Raw genomic sequence first — 17,695 nt, forward strand, 5'->3', positions numbered from 1 at the left:
GTACTAAGAATTTTAAAAAATGGTTAAGGAAAGCTTTACACATTCTTTCATACAGAGATTTAGTACATATCAGTTAAATTACGTGACTTAAAATCCATTTCATGTGAGCAATTTCCAGGCATATACTCTTTTTTTGATCTTTCAAATCCAATCTTTATTATCAGCAGGTTGATACATTACATGGACAATGACTTTCTCTTTATCATAGAAAAATGTATATTGCACAGATATAAACATTATTTCTCTCTTTTAAGCATATATATATAGCACATTATATAAATAGGATTTGGATTTAGGTACTCAGCATTGCTGTACTACAAATGTATGCTTCAACTGTAGATGAAATGATGATGAAACTGAACCTTTTTTACACTTTTTTTACAACTTTTTTACAGTCAGCTTCAAGGTGCTCTTATGCAAATACCAGAAAAGGATTTTTTTGTGTATTATGGGCAATTTCAGGCCAAGAAAAAGTTGCAAGAATAGTAGGCAAGTTTGGGCTAAATGAACAGAATGAAGCTGGTGATCACCTAGCATAATTTTGCCAGGAAAATCATCTCATCATAATGAATACATGGTTTGTTCAATAGAAACAATGTTTAGGCACATGGACAGTACCAGGTGGACAACAATAAAATCAGATAGACTTCACATTGCCAACAACACTGCAAAGGTTCAGTTGCATCTGTTAAGACATTACTGGGATTGATTATAACTCAGACTATCAACTATTAATGGCTAAACTGAAGCTCCAACTGTGCAAAGTGAAAAAATGTACTATCCTCCCAAAATTCAATATAAACTCCATCTCACCTAGGTACACCATAAAAATTAAGAATAGGGTTGAACCACTGAATCTGGAAGGGAAAGACCCAAATGAACAGTGGTGAGAGATCCAAGCTAATATCATGGAAATTGCTGGAAAGTATGTGTCGTGTCAAAACCAAAGGGAGCAAATAAATGGCTATCTGGTGACATCAAAAAAATATGATCAGCATAGTGCCGCCAGAGCCAAAGGTAATAAGGATGAAGTCAAAAAGCTGAATGTAATTTTCCAACATGAAGTCAGGAAAGACAAAAATAAGCAGTGGGAGAAGCAGTGTCAATGTCTGGAAGAAGCTAACAGGAAGGGACATACTAGGGTCGTGTTTGCTGTAGTGAAAATGGTGCAGTCCAGCTTTTCAACACAACAAGGAGTTGTTAAAAAGACTGCAGTGGGGATGTATTGAATGACCAGCAGAAGATAAAGAGCAGGTGGACATAATGTACGGAAGGACTCTATAGCAGTTTGACATATCATCAAGATGACAATGATGACTATTCAATTAACAGCAAACATCTCGAAAGAAGAAATAGAATGGGCCATAGAGAAATGGCTGAAATGGAAAGCCCCAGTTATTAATGGAATACCTACAGAATTATTAAGATCAATGCACTTATGGATTATGGAAAAGGCACACGAATATCAAAATGATCTATATATGTGTTTTATAGATTACAGAAAAGCTTTTGACTGTGTAGAACACAATAAGCGATGTTTGGCTTTGTGTAATCAGGTATTCCAATCCAACTGATTAGACTTACCAGATCACTATACACTGATCAGAAGGCAACAGTGAGAAGACTCTATGGCAAAACAGATTGGTTTGGGATCAGTAAGGGAGTAAGAGATGCAGTTTATTGTCATAGTTGTTCAATGTGTATTGCTGAAGTGATCATGCAGAAATTAGACCTGGAATTGATTTGAGAGTGAAGATTCACTTTGGCCGAAACTAAGGAGGACCTGGAAAAAATTATCTGGAAAATAAAGGACGAAAGTGAAAAAAAGTAGGATTGAGTCTTAACTTCAGGAAAACAAAGATGCAGATGGACATGAGATGTTTAAAATGAACAAGGAAGAAATTGAATTAGTTTGAGAATTTATCTTCCTTGGATAAAAAATTGCTCAAGGTGGTAGTTCCACACCTGAAATCAAACACACGATAACCTTAGACTGCACTCCAATGGTTAATATGAATAAGATCTGGAAAAGCAGAATTATTGATATAAATACAAAAAAGCACACTAGTTACAGAAACAGACTTCCCTATAATGATGTATGGATGTGAGAGTTGGATACTAAGAATGGCTAACCGAAGAAGAATTAATGCCTTTGAACTGTGTTGGTGGCATAAATTATTGCATATACCCAGGACAGCCAAAGAGGTGTGCTGAATTATATAAAACCAGAAACATCAGTAGAAGCCAAAATCAAAAGACTGTGTCTGATTTACTTTGGCCATGCATGCAAATTCATTGGAGAAGTGAATGATGTTAGGAATGGTTAGTGGACCAAAAAGATGGGACAAATAAAAAAACACGCTGGCTTGATTCCATCCAAACTGATTCAAAGATGAACATCCGGCAACTGAAAGAAGCTATTCTTGACAGGGTAGCATGGAGAACATTTGCCTATAAAGTAGCCAAGATCAGACACGACTGAACTGTTAAAACTAAACTAAATAATAATTACATAGGACTAGGGGTGACTGATAGCACTCTTCCGATATTTGAATGACTGCCAATGAAAGGAGGGAGCAACATATTCTCCGCAGCACCTGAAGGCAGGACAAGCAACAGATGGAAGCTTATCAGAGGGAGATCCAACCTAGAACTAAGGAGAAATTTCCTGACAATGAGAACAATTAATCAGTTGAACAGCTTACTGCAGAAATAGTGGGTGCTCCAGCACTGGAGGTTTTTCAGAAGAGTTTGGACACCCATTTAAAATGGCATGTCTCCAGCATGAGCAGGGGGTTGGACTACAAGACCTCCAAAGTCCCTTCCAACTCTGTTACTCTGTTACTGTTACATTCACACACAAGGTAGCACTCTCTTTTCTAACATAGCAAAATAAAAAGTGGGATGTCTTTGTCTGGGCACAGTAGGAAAATAGGGGAGCTCTGATCTTTAAAAGCTAATATGCTATAGCCTTTGTTATTTTGATATTTTCAAACATGAATGTAATTTTATCTAATTACATACTTATGTCATTGTGTAAACTGATAAACTAGGACAAAAAAATATTAATTTTATGGTTAAAATTTTTGGTGTTATAATGCTGAAAAAAATCTTAACTGTACAAATTGCCCTACAACTTTATAATCCTATTCATAGAAAATAGACTGATTGGTAACGTAACCAGTTGAAAAATTTCATAAACGTTGTATCCTTTTGTTAAGAAGTTTATGTTTTAGAGCAATATAGACAGAGTAGCTTGGACACCTAAATAAGATGGGCTAACAAGAAATTGATGACTACTGAGATTAATACTGGAATTATTAACCTCAATATCTCAATATTACTTTTCCCATTTCCAATCAAGAAAATTAAGTTTCCTTTTTTCCTACAGAATCTTTTTTAAAGTAATTGGGTTAATTTGCTTAGATTAAAATACAGTTATAACACTGTTAATTTGGAAACAAATATATATTGGTCAGCATCAGATCTACTTATGTATCCATTATTCTGTACACTTTTATGCTCACTTATATTACTTTTTTTGGTTATTTTTTTTAGTGTCCTTGGATAATCTACGAATTCCAGGTGTGCTCCAAAGATTGGCTTGCACATATTTTGTTGTTGCGACACTAGAACTGCTCTTTGCCAAACCTGCACCTGAGAACAGTACTCTGGTCAGTGAATGGTTTAACAGAAATATACCAACATAAAGTGAAGAGAATATTTAGTTCGGTGTTCAACACAATTATTCCTCAACACTTGGTAAACAAACTGGCCCTATTAGGTTTTAATATCCTTCATATAACTGGATAGGGATGCGGTGGCTCAGTGGGTTAGGATGCTAAGCTTGTCGATCAGAAGGTCGGTAGTTTGGCGGGTTGAATCCCGAGTGCCGCATAACAGAGTGAGCACCTGTTACTCGTCCCAGCTTCTGCCAACCTAGCAGTTCGAAAGCACGTAAAAATGCAAGTAGAAAAATAGGGACCACTACAGTGGGAAGGTAACAGTGTTCCGTGCACCTCTGGCATCTAGTCATGCCGGCCACATGACCATGGAGACGTCCTCGGACAAGTGCGCTGCCTCTTCGGCTTTGAAACAGAGATGAGCACCGGCCCCTAGAGTTGGAAACAACTAGCACGCATTTACGGGGGAACCTTTACCTTTACCTATATAACTGGATACTTGATTTCTTTATTGATAGGCCCCAGGCTGTAAGAGTTGAAAGAAAAGTTTCCAATTCCATCTCCTTGAGTACAGGTTCCCCACAGGGCTGTGTCTTGAGTCCATTACCTTTCACTTTGATGACTCATGACTGCTGTGGCAAATAAAATAAAACTGAATGGTGAGTGAGAACACAGCTATGTAAATGAAGTGATTCTCGCTGAACATAGAGAAGGCACGGTAATGATGGCAGCAAGGAAGCAATAGGGTTTCAGAAATGATTTAGATAGAGGTATCTTTTTTCAGGATGCTTTAAAGAGTACTACATCAGAATAATTTTCAGAGCATGCCAGCCCTACAAAACAGGGCTTTTGTGCTGCTATGAGTGTCATCTGGTGGAGCTGTTCCTGAAAGTTTTAAAGCATTCTTCAGCTGGGTCCAAAAGGTGACTTCAGGTATCCCGTAGAAGTCTCCCATGAAAAATTATTAAACTTTTCAAGAATAACTTTGCTAATTTCTGCTTCTTGTTCTTGTCATTCAATATTTGATATGTGGTTAGATTATAGAATGTTTATCTAGATAGGATAGGTCAGGGGTAGGCAACCTTGGCCCTTTTATGACTCGTGGACTTCAACTCCCAGAATTCCTGAGCCAGCATGTCCACGAGTCATAAAAGAGCCAAAGTTGCCTACCCCTGGGATAGGTAAAGAACCAAAGAAAGGAGTGAGTAATGAGCTTTGGGATTAAGTAGGCCTTTCCTAATGCTTTACTGAGGTGCTTTACTGTTGCTAGCTCTTTTAAAGTTTAATATTGTTAACATTTGTTTGTTTTCTTTGCTAATGAATGTATTGCACTTTTATGGACTGCTCTGAAAAGTAGAAAATGGAAGAATAATGAAATTAAGTTAATAGATAACAAATCAGTTATCTGGCTGTAATACTTGATCAGGACTGAGAACTACTGAAATAGCCTAGGCCAGGGGTGTCAAACTCAATTTCATTGAGGGCCACATCAGCATTGTAGTTGCCCTCGGCGGGCCGGGTGGGTATGGCCAGGGTGGGCGTGGCCTACTGGGTGGGCATGGCTGGAGTGCGTATGGCCTACTGGGTGGGCATGGCCAGCTCTACATCGTTGGCATCAAGGGTGCCTATGGGGGCCTGGGCAGGAGTGGGACAGATCTGAGGGTCTCTGGCAGAAGGAGGGTCTCTGGGCCAGGGCCAAGGCAGCGGGGGCCGTTCCCTCACTGTTTCCAGGATGGCTTCGCGGGCCACATGAAACCACTTCACGGGCCAGATCCGGCCCCCGGGCCTTGTGTTTGACATGTCTGGCCTAGGCACTAAATACAAATGTATGAGCTTCTATTAGTTCTCCTTTGCCATTCTGGAGAAAAAAGATTGGACCAGAACTATGTTAGTCAGTGGCTGAAGTTAACTACTGTTATGAAGATACTTAATAGAAGAAAAATTCTTGAAAGTATACAAATAGTATTGAGTGAATACCTCCAGCAAATCCAGCACTTGTAGGAGTTTCATGATGAAACCTGAATTATTCATATTTTACTTTTCTTTGTGTGTTTTAATAGGAGACTTCCTACCCTGCTCTTCAGGATATTCTTCCATATTGGCCCCAGTGGCTTTTTATGTTGGCCCTTGAAGGACTTTGGCTGGGCCTCACCTTCCTTCTGAGTGTACCTGGGTGTCCAAAGTCAGTTGAAGCTTAAATCCTTTTTCTTTTTTCAATGTTATCTTTTCCGGATACCTATGGGATTTAATATACTGTTCTGATTAATAACATTAATGTTAACAATATTCTCATGAGGAAGCCTCACTGAAATCAGTTGGAGCTAGCTATTCCAAGAGTGCTATTTATCCTTAGGCTGCCTTTTTTTTTTACAGTGATTTGCATATGAAACTCCTAAAGGGCTGTGAATATGGCTTAGATATGACACATAATCAGGCTAAGAATTTTGTCATGAGGTTCCTGTTTTGGGATTTTGATGGAGAGTGGGAATGGCAGTTAGATGAGATGATGGATTGTGGCCAGTTCTGGAAATTGTCAACATATTCTAGAAAACATTGTACATCTATCAGATTATAAAGCTGCTTTCTCTTTATGTTAACACTACTAATAAGAGCTCCTGACCCTTTCAAATCAGCCTGCTCACATCCATGCTAACATATGACTCAGATTTTTTTTCCCCTCCTGTAGAGGCTACATAGGACCTGGAGGTATTGGCAGTTTTGGAAATTTTCCCAATTGTACCGGAGGAGCGGCAGCTTATATTGATCATTTGCTTCTAGGAGGAAACCATATCTATCAACACCCATCTTCTAACGTGAGTTAAACATTCCAAACATCTATCAACTATTTATAAAATGGTTCAACCTGCTGTTTATCACTGCTTATTAAGAATATTGGAAGGCAAAACTTTTATTTTAATTTTTGGAATTCTTCAAAGCTGCTGCCAGCTTCTTACTTTCTGTAGTTATTCCTTGAAATCAAGTTACTGTTCTGCTTATGTTTAGATAATACTTTCATTAGATATAGAATGCTATTTTTAAAAGATAAAGAAAATACAGTTTATGTGATAGAACTTTCTCACAATTTCATTCAAAATAGGAAAACAACATTACTATTTTTTAATTTCTTAAAGTAATTTTATGATTGCATATTGCAGAAATAGTTGAGGTTCCCTGTGTCCAACACTTTAGAAAAGGGGCAGATAAGAAATACAATGGCTGGAGCAATCTCACCTATTTTTCAGTAAGTTCTAGTGCTAGCAATAAGTAGAAGCACATAGCTATTTTTTTCCTGTCTTCACTTCATCCTGTCCTACTGAACAATAATTTCAGTCAGTTACTGCTATTGTTAAAACACCTATACATTTGTAATAGCTCTAAACCAGGGGTGTCAAACTGCCGGCCTACAGGCCGGACATGTCATCCGGAAGCCACGCCCACCCCATTGCCGGCAATGGCAAAACAGTCCCGATACGTCTCACAACGTCACGTGATGTCGCGAGTTTGACATGTCTGCTCTAAATTTACTTTAGGTCTCCTATTTTAAAATAAAAAAATAAATTTAAAATAAATTAAACAAATAAATTAATTTTCTCCATTCAGATGTCTAGCACTAAGTGACAGTAGGCATAGGTAACTCCCATGCAGTTCTTACTTTCTAACTGGAATGAAATAACCGTGCCTATGTGTCCCTGTCTTGTGACATAGAAGTTCAGGGTCAGAAGAAATATCTGAGCAGACAAAATTTCTAGATCTAAAGTTGTGCATAGGGTTACACAAGAGCATTCTGATGCTTCAATTGGTGCGAAGCATGGAGGTCCGGGCAGTCTTTGGGTCCCCTAGAGTGGCCTGTGTTAGGCTGCTGTTCTGTGAGCTGCATTTGACAGCTGGTTTGCTTTCGGGTGCAATTCAAGATAATGGTTATTACCTATAAAGGCGTGCATGGCATGAATCCAGGTTACTTGAGGAACCATCTCAACCATGCTGGGTAGAGGACACATGCTATGGATCCTGTTTGGTCAAGGAATTCTGGCTGGTGAGGTCCAGAAATAAGAGCCTTCTCTGCAATGGTGCCAGCCCTTTGGAACATCTTGTGCCCCCAGGGTAAGATCTGCCTTCACCCTTCTTCAGTAAGAGTCTGAAGTCCTGGCTGTGCCATTTGGTCTGAGACGCAACGGGGGAGTATCATGCTGGCAGTGGTAATGGACTATTAGTGGATCCTATCTCCCCTGCTGCGCATCCTGCTTCCATTTTGTTTTTAATACAAGTTTTATTAATTTGTTAATTTTACATCCAGGTATTTATGAAGCAATATGGTGGTTGGGTAGTTAAATGTAAACAATAGCAAATAACAAAATCATTTGTAAATAGCTCAAATTACATCAACAAAAATTCCCTCTCAGATTCCCTTAGTTATAATAACATAGTCAAATTAATCAAATTAGTACATTTCTAATTGTAACACAATCAGTTAGAACAATTTTCAATATATTTTCACTTATACATATCCATGTCCATGTCCTGTTTTTGAGTTTTACCTAATTGCAATAGAATATTCCAAAGTAGCCTATAATATATAAAAGAAAACTTAATTTTTGGGTAACCCCCATTTCCCCCATTTCATTATATAGTAATTATTCTGTCTAAAATACATATATTGTTCATTTTGGTGCATTTTTATTTTATACAAGTTTATTCTGTTTAACATCTTAATAGTATAAATCAATTCTAATAGCTAACTTTCCTTTCCCTTAAAAGTCTAAAAGCTAAGTATAAAATCAGTATGTATCTTTTAAAGAGTCCCATTAGCCCATTAAGAAAAAGTTTAAGCTCTATCATTGCAACAAATATATTCAATTTATCATCTTAATAGTTCATCAATTATTAAAATATCTTTTATTATATCATTGCAGATTCTATAATATAATTCAAAGTTATGTTCTGATAGCTAATCTATTTCATTATATAGTAATTATCGTGTCTGAAATACATACATATTTTATTTGTCATCAAAGTATGCTTTATTGTTTATGGCTAATTTTCATTCCCTTAAAAATCTAGATCCTAAATATAAAATTAGTTTATATCTTATAACAGTTTCCCTTGGCCCATTTAAGGAAAATTTAAGCTTTATTATTGCAAATCCTAATGTAGAACAGGAAAAAAAATCATTTTTTAAATCTAACTCTAGCTTTCTTCTTGTGCCAGGCAGGCTTCCCTATCATTGCCTTTAACTTCTCAAATGTGTCTCCCTTTCTTCCTACACACGTTGTTTGAATACAGGGAGACCATCCAGTTATCAATTTTTCAAAGAATGATCTCTTTATAGTCATTAGATTTTCGTTCTAATAAATCCAATCTCCATGTTTGGCGTAGTACAGTTGTCATTAATTCAATCTGGTCTTCTTCTCCTTTCAAATCCATCTGGTTTAGATAAGAGGTCATGTATGGTAATTATTGTTTGGTTGGTTAAAGTCTTAATGTACTGTATTTGAAGGCCTTTGGCATCCTCCATCTTAGTATTGCTTTCTTCAGTTTGTGTTGTATGTTGAATTGTACCTTTTATAGTTAAAATCAAAGTTTGGGTATCAAGGCTCTCAGTAGCTTGTACTTGTTGTACTTTAAAGTCCCCTATTTTGTTGTTGATTTCCTCATCCTCTGTTAGTTTTTGGGTTGTCAGTTCGTCAATTGAAGTCAGAGTCTCATTAGATGAGTTTATGCTGTCACATTTGTCTTTAAGTCTGGCTTTTATTTCTGCAGTCATTGCCAAAATTGTATCAAGTATGAGTTTATAGTCAAGTGGTGGGATGTATTCTTCCATTTCTTTAGTATTTTGCAGCTAGGCCTTTAGTGGAGGCTATTTTAATAAAAGTCAATAAATGTCCACCTCCACTATTCCTAAAGGTTGTTTTCAGTGCCAGGTGTTCCCAATTTTTATCTTTAAAGATAATGTCAAGGATAAATCTGTTACAGCCAGATCTCAAGAGTAAAAAAAAGGTTTACTTGCTATACCAGGTTTCACCACAAGATGTCCTCAAGAACATGTACAGTCCTTTTCCAGACTAATATAATATAAGGCTTTTATCCAATTAATTCATTTTTAGCAGTAAATAGGGTAGTAGGTCCCCGCAGAAATAAGCAATAAAAACTTTTTAGTGGCCCAAAAATTCCAAAAGTACAAATAGGTTTGCTTAGTTATTTAGCTTAGTCATTCGATTTCTTTTGAGGCTTTAAGGTTTTAATTCCTCAAGTAAGCAGTCGCCGATCTTTCAAGAAGGGGGGAAAAGATTTCCAGGAAAGTCCCACAGGAAAGTAATTAGGGAAGTAAGAAAGGTAAGGTCTCACCCAAATCTTCCAGATTGCTTCGTTGTGCTTGATAGTGATTTTGGCTTTCAGCAGGGAACGGCTTAGTGATTGGCCATGTTAATGGCCGATCTCTTCTTCTTCGGGCCAGAGGAGCAACTCCGGATCAAACGGAGGGCTGCCGCCCTTCCGCAATTGCAGAGAGCGCCTCCTCATGGTGGTCGCCTCTCCAGTGCAACTTTTAACCCTTTTCAGGGTTCTCCAAGGTAGACCAGACGGCGGGGAGAGGCTTCTTCCTGCATGTCTGACAGCCCCGTGCGCACAAACCGGAAGCCCTGCTTCCATTTTTAACCATAACTTTGTATTCTTACTGTTTTGTATACTTATATACCTCATTACTGTTATTAGATCTATCTTATCTATCTATATTTATGATTTTACTGCTTTTAATGTAAGCTGTCCAGAGGCATCTCACAGGGAGATGGATGGCAAACAAATTTTGTAAATAAAAAAAGTGTTGTTTCAGTGCTAAATCAAAATGTATTTAGGTTAGCAACTAATGTTTCTACAAAATTAAAGGCTAAACAGAATTTCTAATGTACCCTTCTCAATCCCTAGGTATTGTATCTTACTACTGTCCCCTTTGACCCTGAAGGAATTTTAGGAACAATAAATTCTGTTCTTATGGCATTTTTGGGACTTCAGGTATTGTTTTCTCTTGCCCTTCATAAGCAGAAAATCTTCATCAAATGCTATAGATATTATAATTCCCTATATGAGTATGAGGGATGGGAGGTCCTTCCATAGGAATAATAATCCAAGTGTTGTTCAAATAGGCTTTTTGGAACAACACAAGGAAATACTTTAACATTTCAGACAAGACATAGAACTAAAGAATTAACTATTTAATAACTGCTCTTATTTAGACTACATTACAGAAAAAATGTAATATGGTTAAGAAAAACATACCCCAAAATCAGATTAGATGAAGATATTAGTAGAACTATTTAATGCTGCATTAGAGTGCAATGTTTACATCATGAACTAGATCTCAATTTCACTCTATTAGTCTGCTACAGCCATTCTAAGCCACATTTAATGTTGTTGTTTTTCTTTAAGGGAGGAAAAATTCTTTTGTTTTATAAAGATCAGCATAAGCAAATAATTCTTCGATTTTGTGTATGGAGTATAATAATGGTAAGTTACAAATATTGCCTTGTTAGGTCAAGTACTATATTTATTTCTCAATTCTTTTTAAATGTTATTTTCTGGTAAATTTGGCTCAAAAGAGATGAATACTTCCTCAGCTGCAGTAAACTGAATTTAGAGTTCTTTAGAGGATCACACTAATCACTGGGTCTTGATGGACTACATCCCAGAGTTCTGAAGGAACTGAAAGATGTGATTCTAGAACCATTGAAACATATCTTTCAAAGTTCTTGGATCACCAAGGAACTAACTGCCTGAAGACTGGAAAAGAACTGATATAGCCCCCATCTTTAAAAAGGGGGAAAAATAGATCCAGGAAAGTACAGACCAATCAGCCTGATATCATTTCTTGGGAAGATCTTAGAAAATATAATCAGGCAACAAATCTGCGATCACCTAGAAACAAACAAGATTATAACCAGAAGCCAAAAACAGAAGTGACCAAATAGATCAGCAAAATGCTGTGGACCTAGTATACGTAGATTTCAGTAAAGCATTTGATAAAGTAGACCAAAACCTACTTGTTTGCAAGTTACAGATAGACAGCACCACCAGCAGGTGGATTTGTAACTAGCTGACAAAATTGTAACTGTCTTAAGTATAAACCAGGTGAAATTTGGCTTAATGCCAGTAACTTGTGAGAAAAATCTTGGCATCCTAGAAGACAATCCCTTAAATATGAGCCAACAGTGTACAGCAGCAGCCAAAAAAGCCAATGCAATACCTAAGCTGCATTAACAGAGGGATAGAATCAAGATGGTACTGTCCATACAGCTTTCATGGCAAACATACTGGAGTGGTTTGCCATTTCCTTCTCCAGAGCTTCTTGTTGCGGGTGAAGAAGGAGAGTGCAAAGGTTGGGTTGAAACTTAACATTAAGAAAACCAAGATCATGGCATCCGGCCCTCTCAATTCCTGGCAAATAGATGGGGAAGAAATGGAGGTAGTGACAGATTTTATTTTCCTGGGCTCCATGATCACTGCAGATGGGGACTGTAGCCAAGAAATTAAAAGACGCTTGCTCCTGGGGAGGAAAGCCATGGCAAATCTAGACAGCACACTAAAAAGTAGTGACATTACCCTATCAACAAAAGTGCATATAGTCAAGGCTGTGGTCTTCCCAGTTGCAATGTATGGCTGTGAAAGTTGGACCATAAGAAAGGCTTAGCGCCAAAGTATTGAGGCCTTTGAACTATGGTGCTGGAGAAGACTCCTGCGAGTCCCTTGGACTGCAAGGCGATCAAACCGGTCAGTCCTAGAGGAAATCAACCCTGACTGCTCTTTATAAGGCCAGATCCTGAAGTTGAAATTCAAATACTTTGGCCACCTAATGAGAAGGAAGGACTCACTGGAGAAGAGCCTAATGCTGGGAAAGATTTGAGGGCAAGAGAAGAATGGGACGACAGAGAATGAGGTGGCTGGATGGAGTTACTGAAGCAGTAGGCATGAGCTTAAATGGACTCCAGAAGATGGTAGAGGACAGGAAGGCCTGGAGGAACGTTGTCCATGGGGTCGCAATCGGTCGGACATGATTTTGCAGCTAACAACAGGCTCAAGATGATGTGAAGTTCTGGTACCGCTTTACAAAGCTTTAGTAAGACCACACTTGGAATACTGTTTTTAATTTGGTTACCACAATATAAAAAAGATGTTGTGACTCTGGAAAGTGTAGAGCAGAGGTCCCCAACCTATGGGCCATGGGCCACTACCAGGCTGTGGCCTATTGATCACCGGCTGCATGAGTGGCTGGCCAGTGCATGCATACATGTGTGCATGCTCTGCCCTTGCACTGGCGCTAGGAGAGCCGCAAGCTGGCACTAGGAGAGCCATGCACTGGTGCTAGCAGCCGCATTTACAGAGCTCTGTTTGCGCACACGCAGCCACATTTGCATTTGTGCACATGCACGCATAAAGGTGCCTATCCCTCCCTTACTCAGCGGGCCGCCAAGAAAGATTGGTGACCCCTGGTGTACATAACAGCAATAAAAATAATTAGGGGGCTGGAGGCTAAAATATACGAAGAATGGTTTCAGGAATTAAGTATGTCTATTCTAATGAAAAAGGGACGCGGTGGCTCAGTGGGTTAGGACGCTGAGCTTGTCGATCAGAAGGTCGGCAGTTTGGCGGGTCGAATCCCGAGTGCCGCGTAACAGTGAGCGCCTGTTACTCGTCCCAGCTTCTGCCCACCTAGCAGTTCGAAAGCACGTAAAAATGCAAGTAGAAAAATAGGGACCACTATGGTGGGAAGGTAACAGCGTTCCGTGCGCCTTTGGCGTCTAGTCATGCCGGCCACATGACCACGGAGACGTCCTCGGACAAACGCTGGCTCTTCGGCTATGAAACGGAGATGAGCACCGGCCCCTAGAGTCGGAAACGACTAGCACGCATGTGCGGGGGAACCTTTACCTTTACCTTATTCTAATGAAAAGGACTAGGGATGAAATGACAGCACTCTTCTAATATTTGAGGGGCTCTTACCAAAAGCCAAGACAAGAAACAATGATTGGAAACTAACCAGAGAAGCAGTCTAGAACTAAGAAGAAATTTCCTAACAGTGAGAGCAATCAACCCATGGAATAGCTTGCCTCCAGAAGTTGTGGGTGCTCCATCACTGGAGGTTTTCAAAAAGAGACTGGACAACCATTTGTCCGAAATGGTTTAGGGTTTCCTGCTGAAGCAGGGGGTTGGACTAGAAGACTATGAGGTCTCTTCTAACTCTATTATTCTATGTTGTAGAATTGGCAAAGCAACAGCAGAGCAAGTCAAGCGTGACATCAAATAGGAGTTTGTCAGGAGCTGAGCAGTAGGAAGACATAAGTTGTAGGAAGACATAAAGAATGAAAAAGAGCAATCAGTGAAACTGTATGTTCTGAGGGATTGTATGCTGTGAGGAGTGGAAAAAAAATCTTAAAAGCTGTTGATTGGAAGAGGTATATACCGAAAGCTCCCAAATGCATACTACAAATGATTGAGTGATTCTATGAATATAAGGCAGTCTTCCAGAGAATGAACTAACAAAGCAAGTGAGCAGAAAAATCAAATAGAACATTCTGTAAATCCAGCATTTATTTTCATTTAAAATATCTGTGGGTTTTTTTTAGGGCATCATTTCTATGGCGTTGACAAAATGCTCAAAAGATGAAGGCTTGATTCCAGTTAACAAGAATTTATGGTGAGGAACATATGCAGTCATTTTATTCTATAAACTGATATTTGATAGAAAAATCTTGGATTACTTTTTTGATGTTCTTGCAGGTCAATTTCATACGTGACAACACTGAGCAGCTTTGCCTTTATACTTCTACTGTTGATATACTATCTTATAGATGTTCAGAAGGTATGGTCAGGTGCTCCATTTTTCTATCCAGGTGAGTATGCTTAAAAAAAATTGTATTATCTTTTTTCAGATTAAAGATCAAGATGGCTGTGAAGAACTAGGTAGATTTTCTTCATCTTTTGATTCATACTGGGCAGTTTCTATCTCTCCCACCCTTCCGGTTGCTCTCCGGGTGAGATTCAAGGTGCTGGTAATGACCTATAAAGCCCTAAATGGCTTGGGTCCGGACTATCTAAGGGAACACCTGCTGCCGGCATCATTTTCCTGTGTGCCCCCACAGGGAGGGCCTTCTCAGGGTACCACCGGTTAATGAATGCCGGCGGGTTATTCCCAGGGGAAGGGCGTTCTCTGTGGGTGCGCCTGCCCTATGGAACCAACTACCCACAGAACTTAGGACTGCCCCTAACCTTCGCTCATTTCGCGGGGACCTGAAAACTTGGCTCTTCGATCTGTTTGGTCCAGACTGTGGGGTTGTTAATTTAACTGGGTTTTAGATTTACTCTTAGGGCTTGAATTTAATTTAATTGTTTTATTTGTTTTTAATTTTTTGTATTCATGGTTTTAATTGCCCTGTAAACCGCCCTGAGTCCTACGGGAATAGGGCGGTATACAAATCCAATAAAATAAAATAAATAAAAATAAATAAATAAATATAGTAGTTTTACACTGGTTTATATCCTTCCAGCTGCTTCATCAGATGCATTGTTCAATTCAGGTGGCACAGTAAATTTTTGCTAACAAGTGGCTGGATTTCCTGGAATCATGACATATGCCATCATCAACCAATGGTTGAATTAATGGTTCCCTAAAGTATGGGTGAAATAGCTGTTGAAATGATAAGGGTGGGGATACATAATCCCTCCCTCTTCAATCATTTATCTACCCAAAATCACCATCCCTTGCCTATTTTCCTGTCATTGGGAAAAAAATAGAGGGATTAAATATTCCTTGTTATGCAGGAATTGAACAAAGATGAGATGAGAGTTAACAGAAAATGGAATAACAAAGTTGGAAGAGAGAGAGCACTCAAACTCCACATATTCTTGAGATGAATTGCATACCTTTTCATTTCTTGCTTGACTATTCTGTAGCAATATTTTGGAACAAAAATCTAATTAATCTTGGATGAAATTATAAAAGAAACTTGAGTAGCTTTGGGGGCAACTGAAAATACTGGTGGCAGGACCTGTGGGATTGATATTGATATTTAGAAATCATATTGTAAAAAAAACAACACCTTTTGTTCCTTGTAGTTTATAGGATTTTTTTACTTCCTTGATCCTCTTAATGATTATTGTAATTTGATATATGGATCATTATTTGTGCTTTATAGAAATTTTCAAGTTATTTAGAAGCCATGGAAGAGGACTGAATATGAAGCTGGTGACTCCAGGGTAGGGTAGGTGGGATAGGGTGGCAGTGATCATTTGAGAATCTCTTGGCATTCAGAGGCTGTGCTCCACAAGTTTCTGGTTGTGAGACCGTTTCTGAAACTGGCTCATGGGATCAGTTGGGACTGTTGCTATTGTACCAACATCACTGCTGCATGACAATCTCCCTACCTGAGCTGCTGGAGGCCATTTTGGTGCTGGCAGTGGAGTTCCCCAGACTTAAGGTTCTGAGAGACTTTAACCTGCCTTTCCTAGATTCGGCATCTGAAGTGGCCCAGGAGTTCATGGCCATCATGGTAGCCATAGGCCTAATGCAGATCATCTAAGGCCTAACTCGAGACAATAGTTGTACAAATGATCTTCTTGTCAGAGCAACACGATCTTGTGGAGGATATAGCATTATCCCCTTTTATGGTCAGATTGCACCCTGGTATCCTTGAGATTCTCTTATGCCACCACACACACAGCATGCAGGGGGGCCAGCCCCATTTGAGTGGTCTACTTCCGACATGATGGACCCAAATGTGTTCCAGAGAGAATTGAGGAACATTCCAGGGATTTTGCTGCATGACCCAGTCAACATCTTGGAATCAAAGGACGGCCAGGGTTCTGGATAGGATTGTGACTATGTGGCCTCAACCCGTCACTCCCGATTCTCCCCAAGGTTCATGGAGGAGCTGCGGACTCTGAAAAGGATTAAGAGATGCCTAGAGTACACTAGGACCCCCTAGGGTGCTCCATGTTACACTACTGTTCTGAGCTGCACTGGCTGCCAGTTTGCTGCTGAGTAAAATTCAAGGTGTTGTTTATTACCTTTAAAGCCCTGCATGGCATGGGTTCAGGTTACTTAGGAACCATCTCTACCTGTACCAGCAAAGGGGGCGTGCTGTGGGCCCATCAGAGAAGGAATTTCAGGTCTTCTCTAGCTGTGGCTCCTACCCTTTGGGACATCTTATCCCCTGAGGTGAGATTGGCTCCCAGCCTTCCAAAAGGGCCTGGTTCTGTCCGGTGGCTTGGGGAATATCACACTGAAGGTTGAAGAGAAAATGCCCCCTCCTCCTCTCCATCTTTTAACTGTAACTTTACTTTGGATTGTAACTCTATTTTTATTATTTTATTGTTTTTATGATGTTATTGCTTTTAATGTTATAAGCTGCCCTGAGCGGCTTCAAAGCAAGATGGATGTCAAACATATTTAACAAACAAACATACACTGTAATGCGTTACTACTTTTCTGATGGTATTTTTTATTTCTTTGTAGGTATGAACTCCATTCTTGTTTATGTTGGACATGAAATATTTGAAAACTATTTTCCTTTTAAATGGAAGCTGCATGATACACAATCACATAGTGAACATTTGACTCAGGATCTAATTGCTACATCTTTATGGGTTATCATATCATATATACTCTGCCGGAAAAGGATATTCTGGAAGATATAATTCAACTCAACACTGATCAAGAAGTATGGGCTATGTATTCACCCCTATCATATTAATGTCATATTCCCCCCCCCCAAGGGTCATGTATTTGGTTTACATTCCAGATTATTTTGAACTGAAATCTGCTTATTTGGGGTTTGTTGGGGTGCCATTTAGTAAAACAAGGCTTTTGTTCAAAGTTTATTTTCTACATTATTCAATTTCTAAATAAACATACTGAATGATTTCCAATAATGGCATTTTCAAAAGATTTTTTGGTACACAACTGTTCAGAAATTTGTCTCATAAAAATCACAGAGATCACACAGTGGTACGTGTGGAACTATATACAC

General features: G+C 39.0%; 1 protein-coding gene across 2 annotated transcripts in view; it reads left to right on the forward strand.

The window, feature by feature from the left end:
- The window catches only part of HGSNAT (heparan-alpha-glucosaminide N-acetyltransferase), a 44,977-nt gene extending 27,558 nt beyond the window's left edge, over nt 1-17,419 (forward strand). For both annotated transcript variants that reach the window (XM_081345537.1, XM_081345538.1), the window contains exons 11-18: nt 3,559-3,674; nt 5,744-5,865; nt 6,370-6,496; nt 10,602-10,688; nt 11,103-11,180; nt 14,294-14,364; nt 14,448-14,560; nt 17,182-17,419. In XM_081345537.1, the coding sequence (XP_081201663.1) occupies nt 3,559-3,674; nt 5,744-5,865; nt 6,370-6,496; nt 10,602-10,688; nt 11,103-11,180; nt 14,294-14,364; nt 14,448-14,560; nt 17,182-17,363 (896 nt within the window). In that variant the 3' untranslated portion in view covers nt 17,364-17,419. The remainder of the gene's footprint in view (nt 1-3,558; nt 3,675-5,743; nt 5,866-6,369; nt 6,497-10,601; nt 10,689-11,102; nt 11,181-14,293; nt 14,365-14,447; nt 14,561-17,181) is intronic.
- The last annotated feature ends 276 nt before the right edge of the window (nt 17,420-17,695 follow it).

Source organism: Vipera berus (genome assembly GCF_964194415.1).
Source record: "Vipera berus genome assembly, chromosome: Z".
Lineage (NCBI taxonomy): Eukaryota > Metazoa > Chordata > Lepidosauria > Squamata > Viperidae > Vipera > Vipera berus.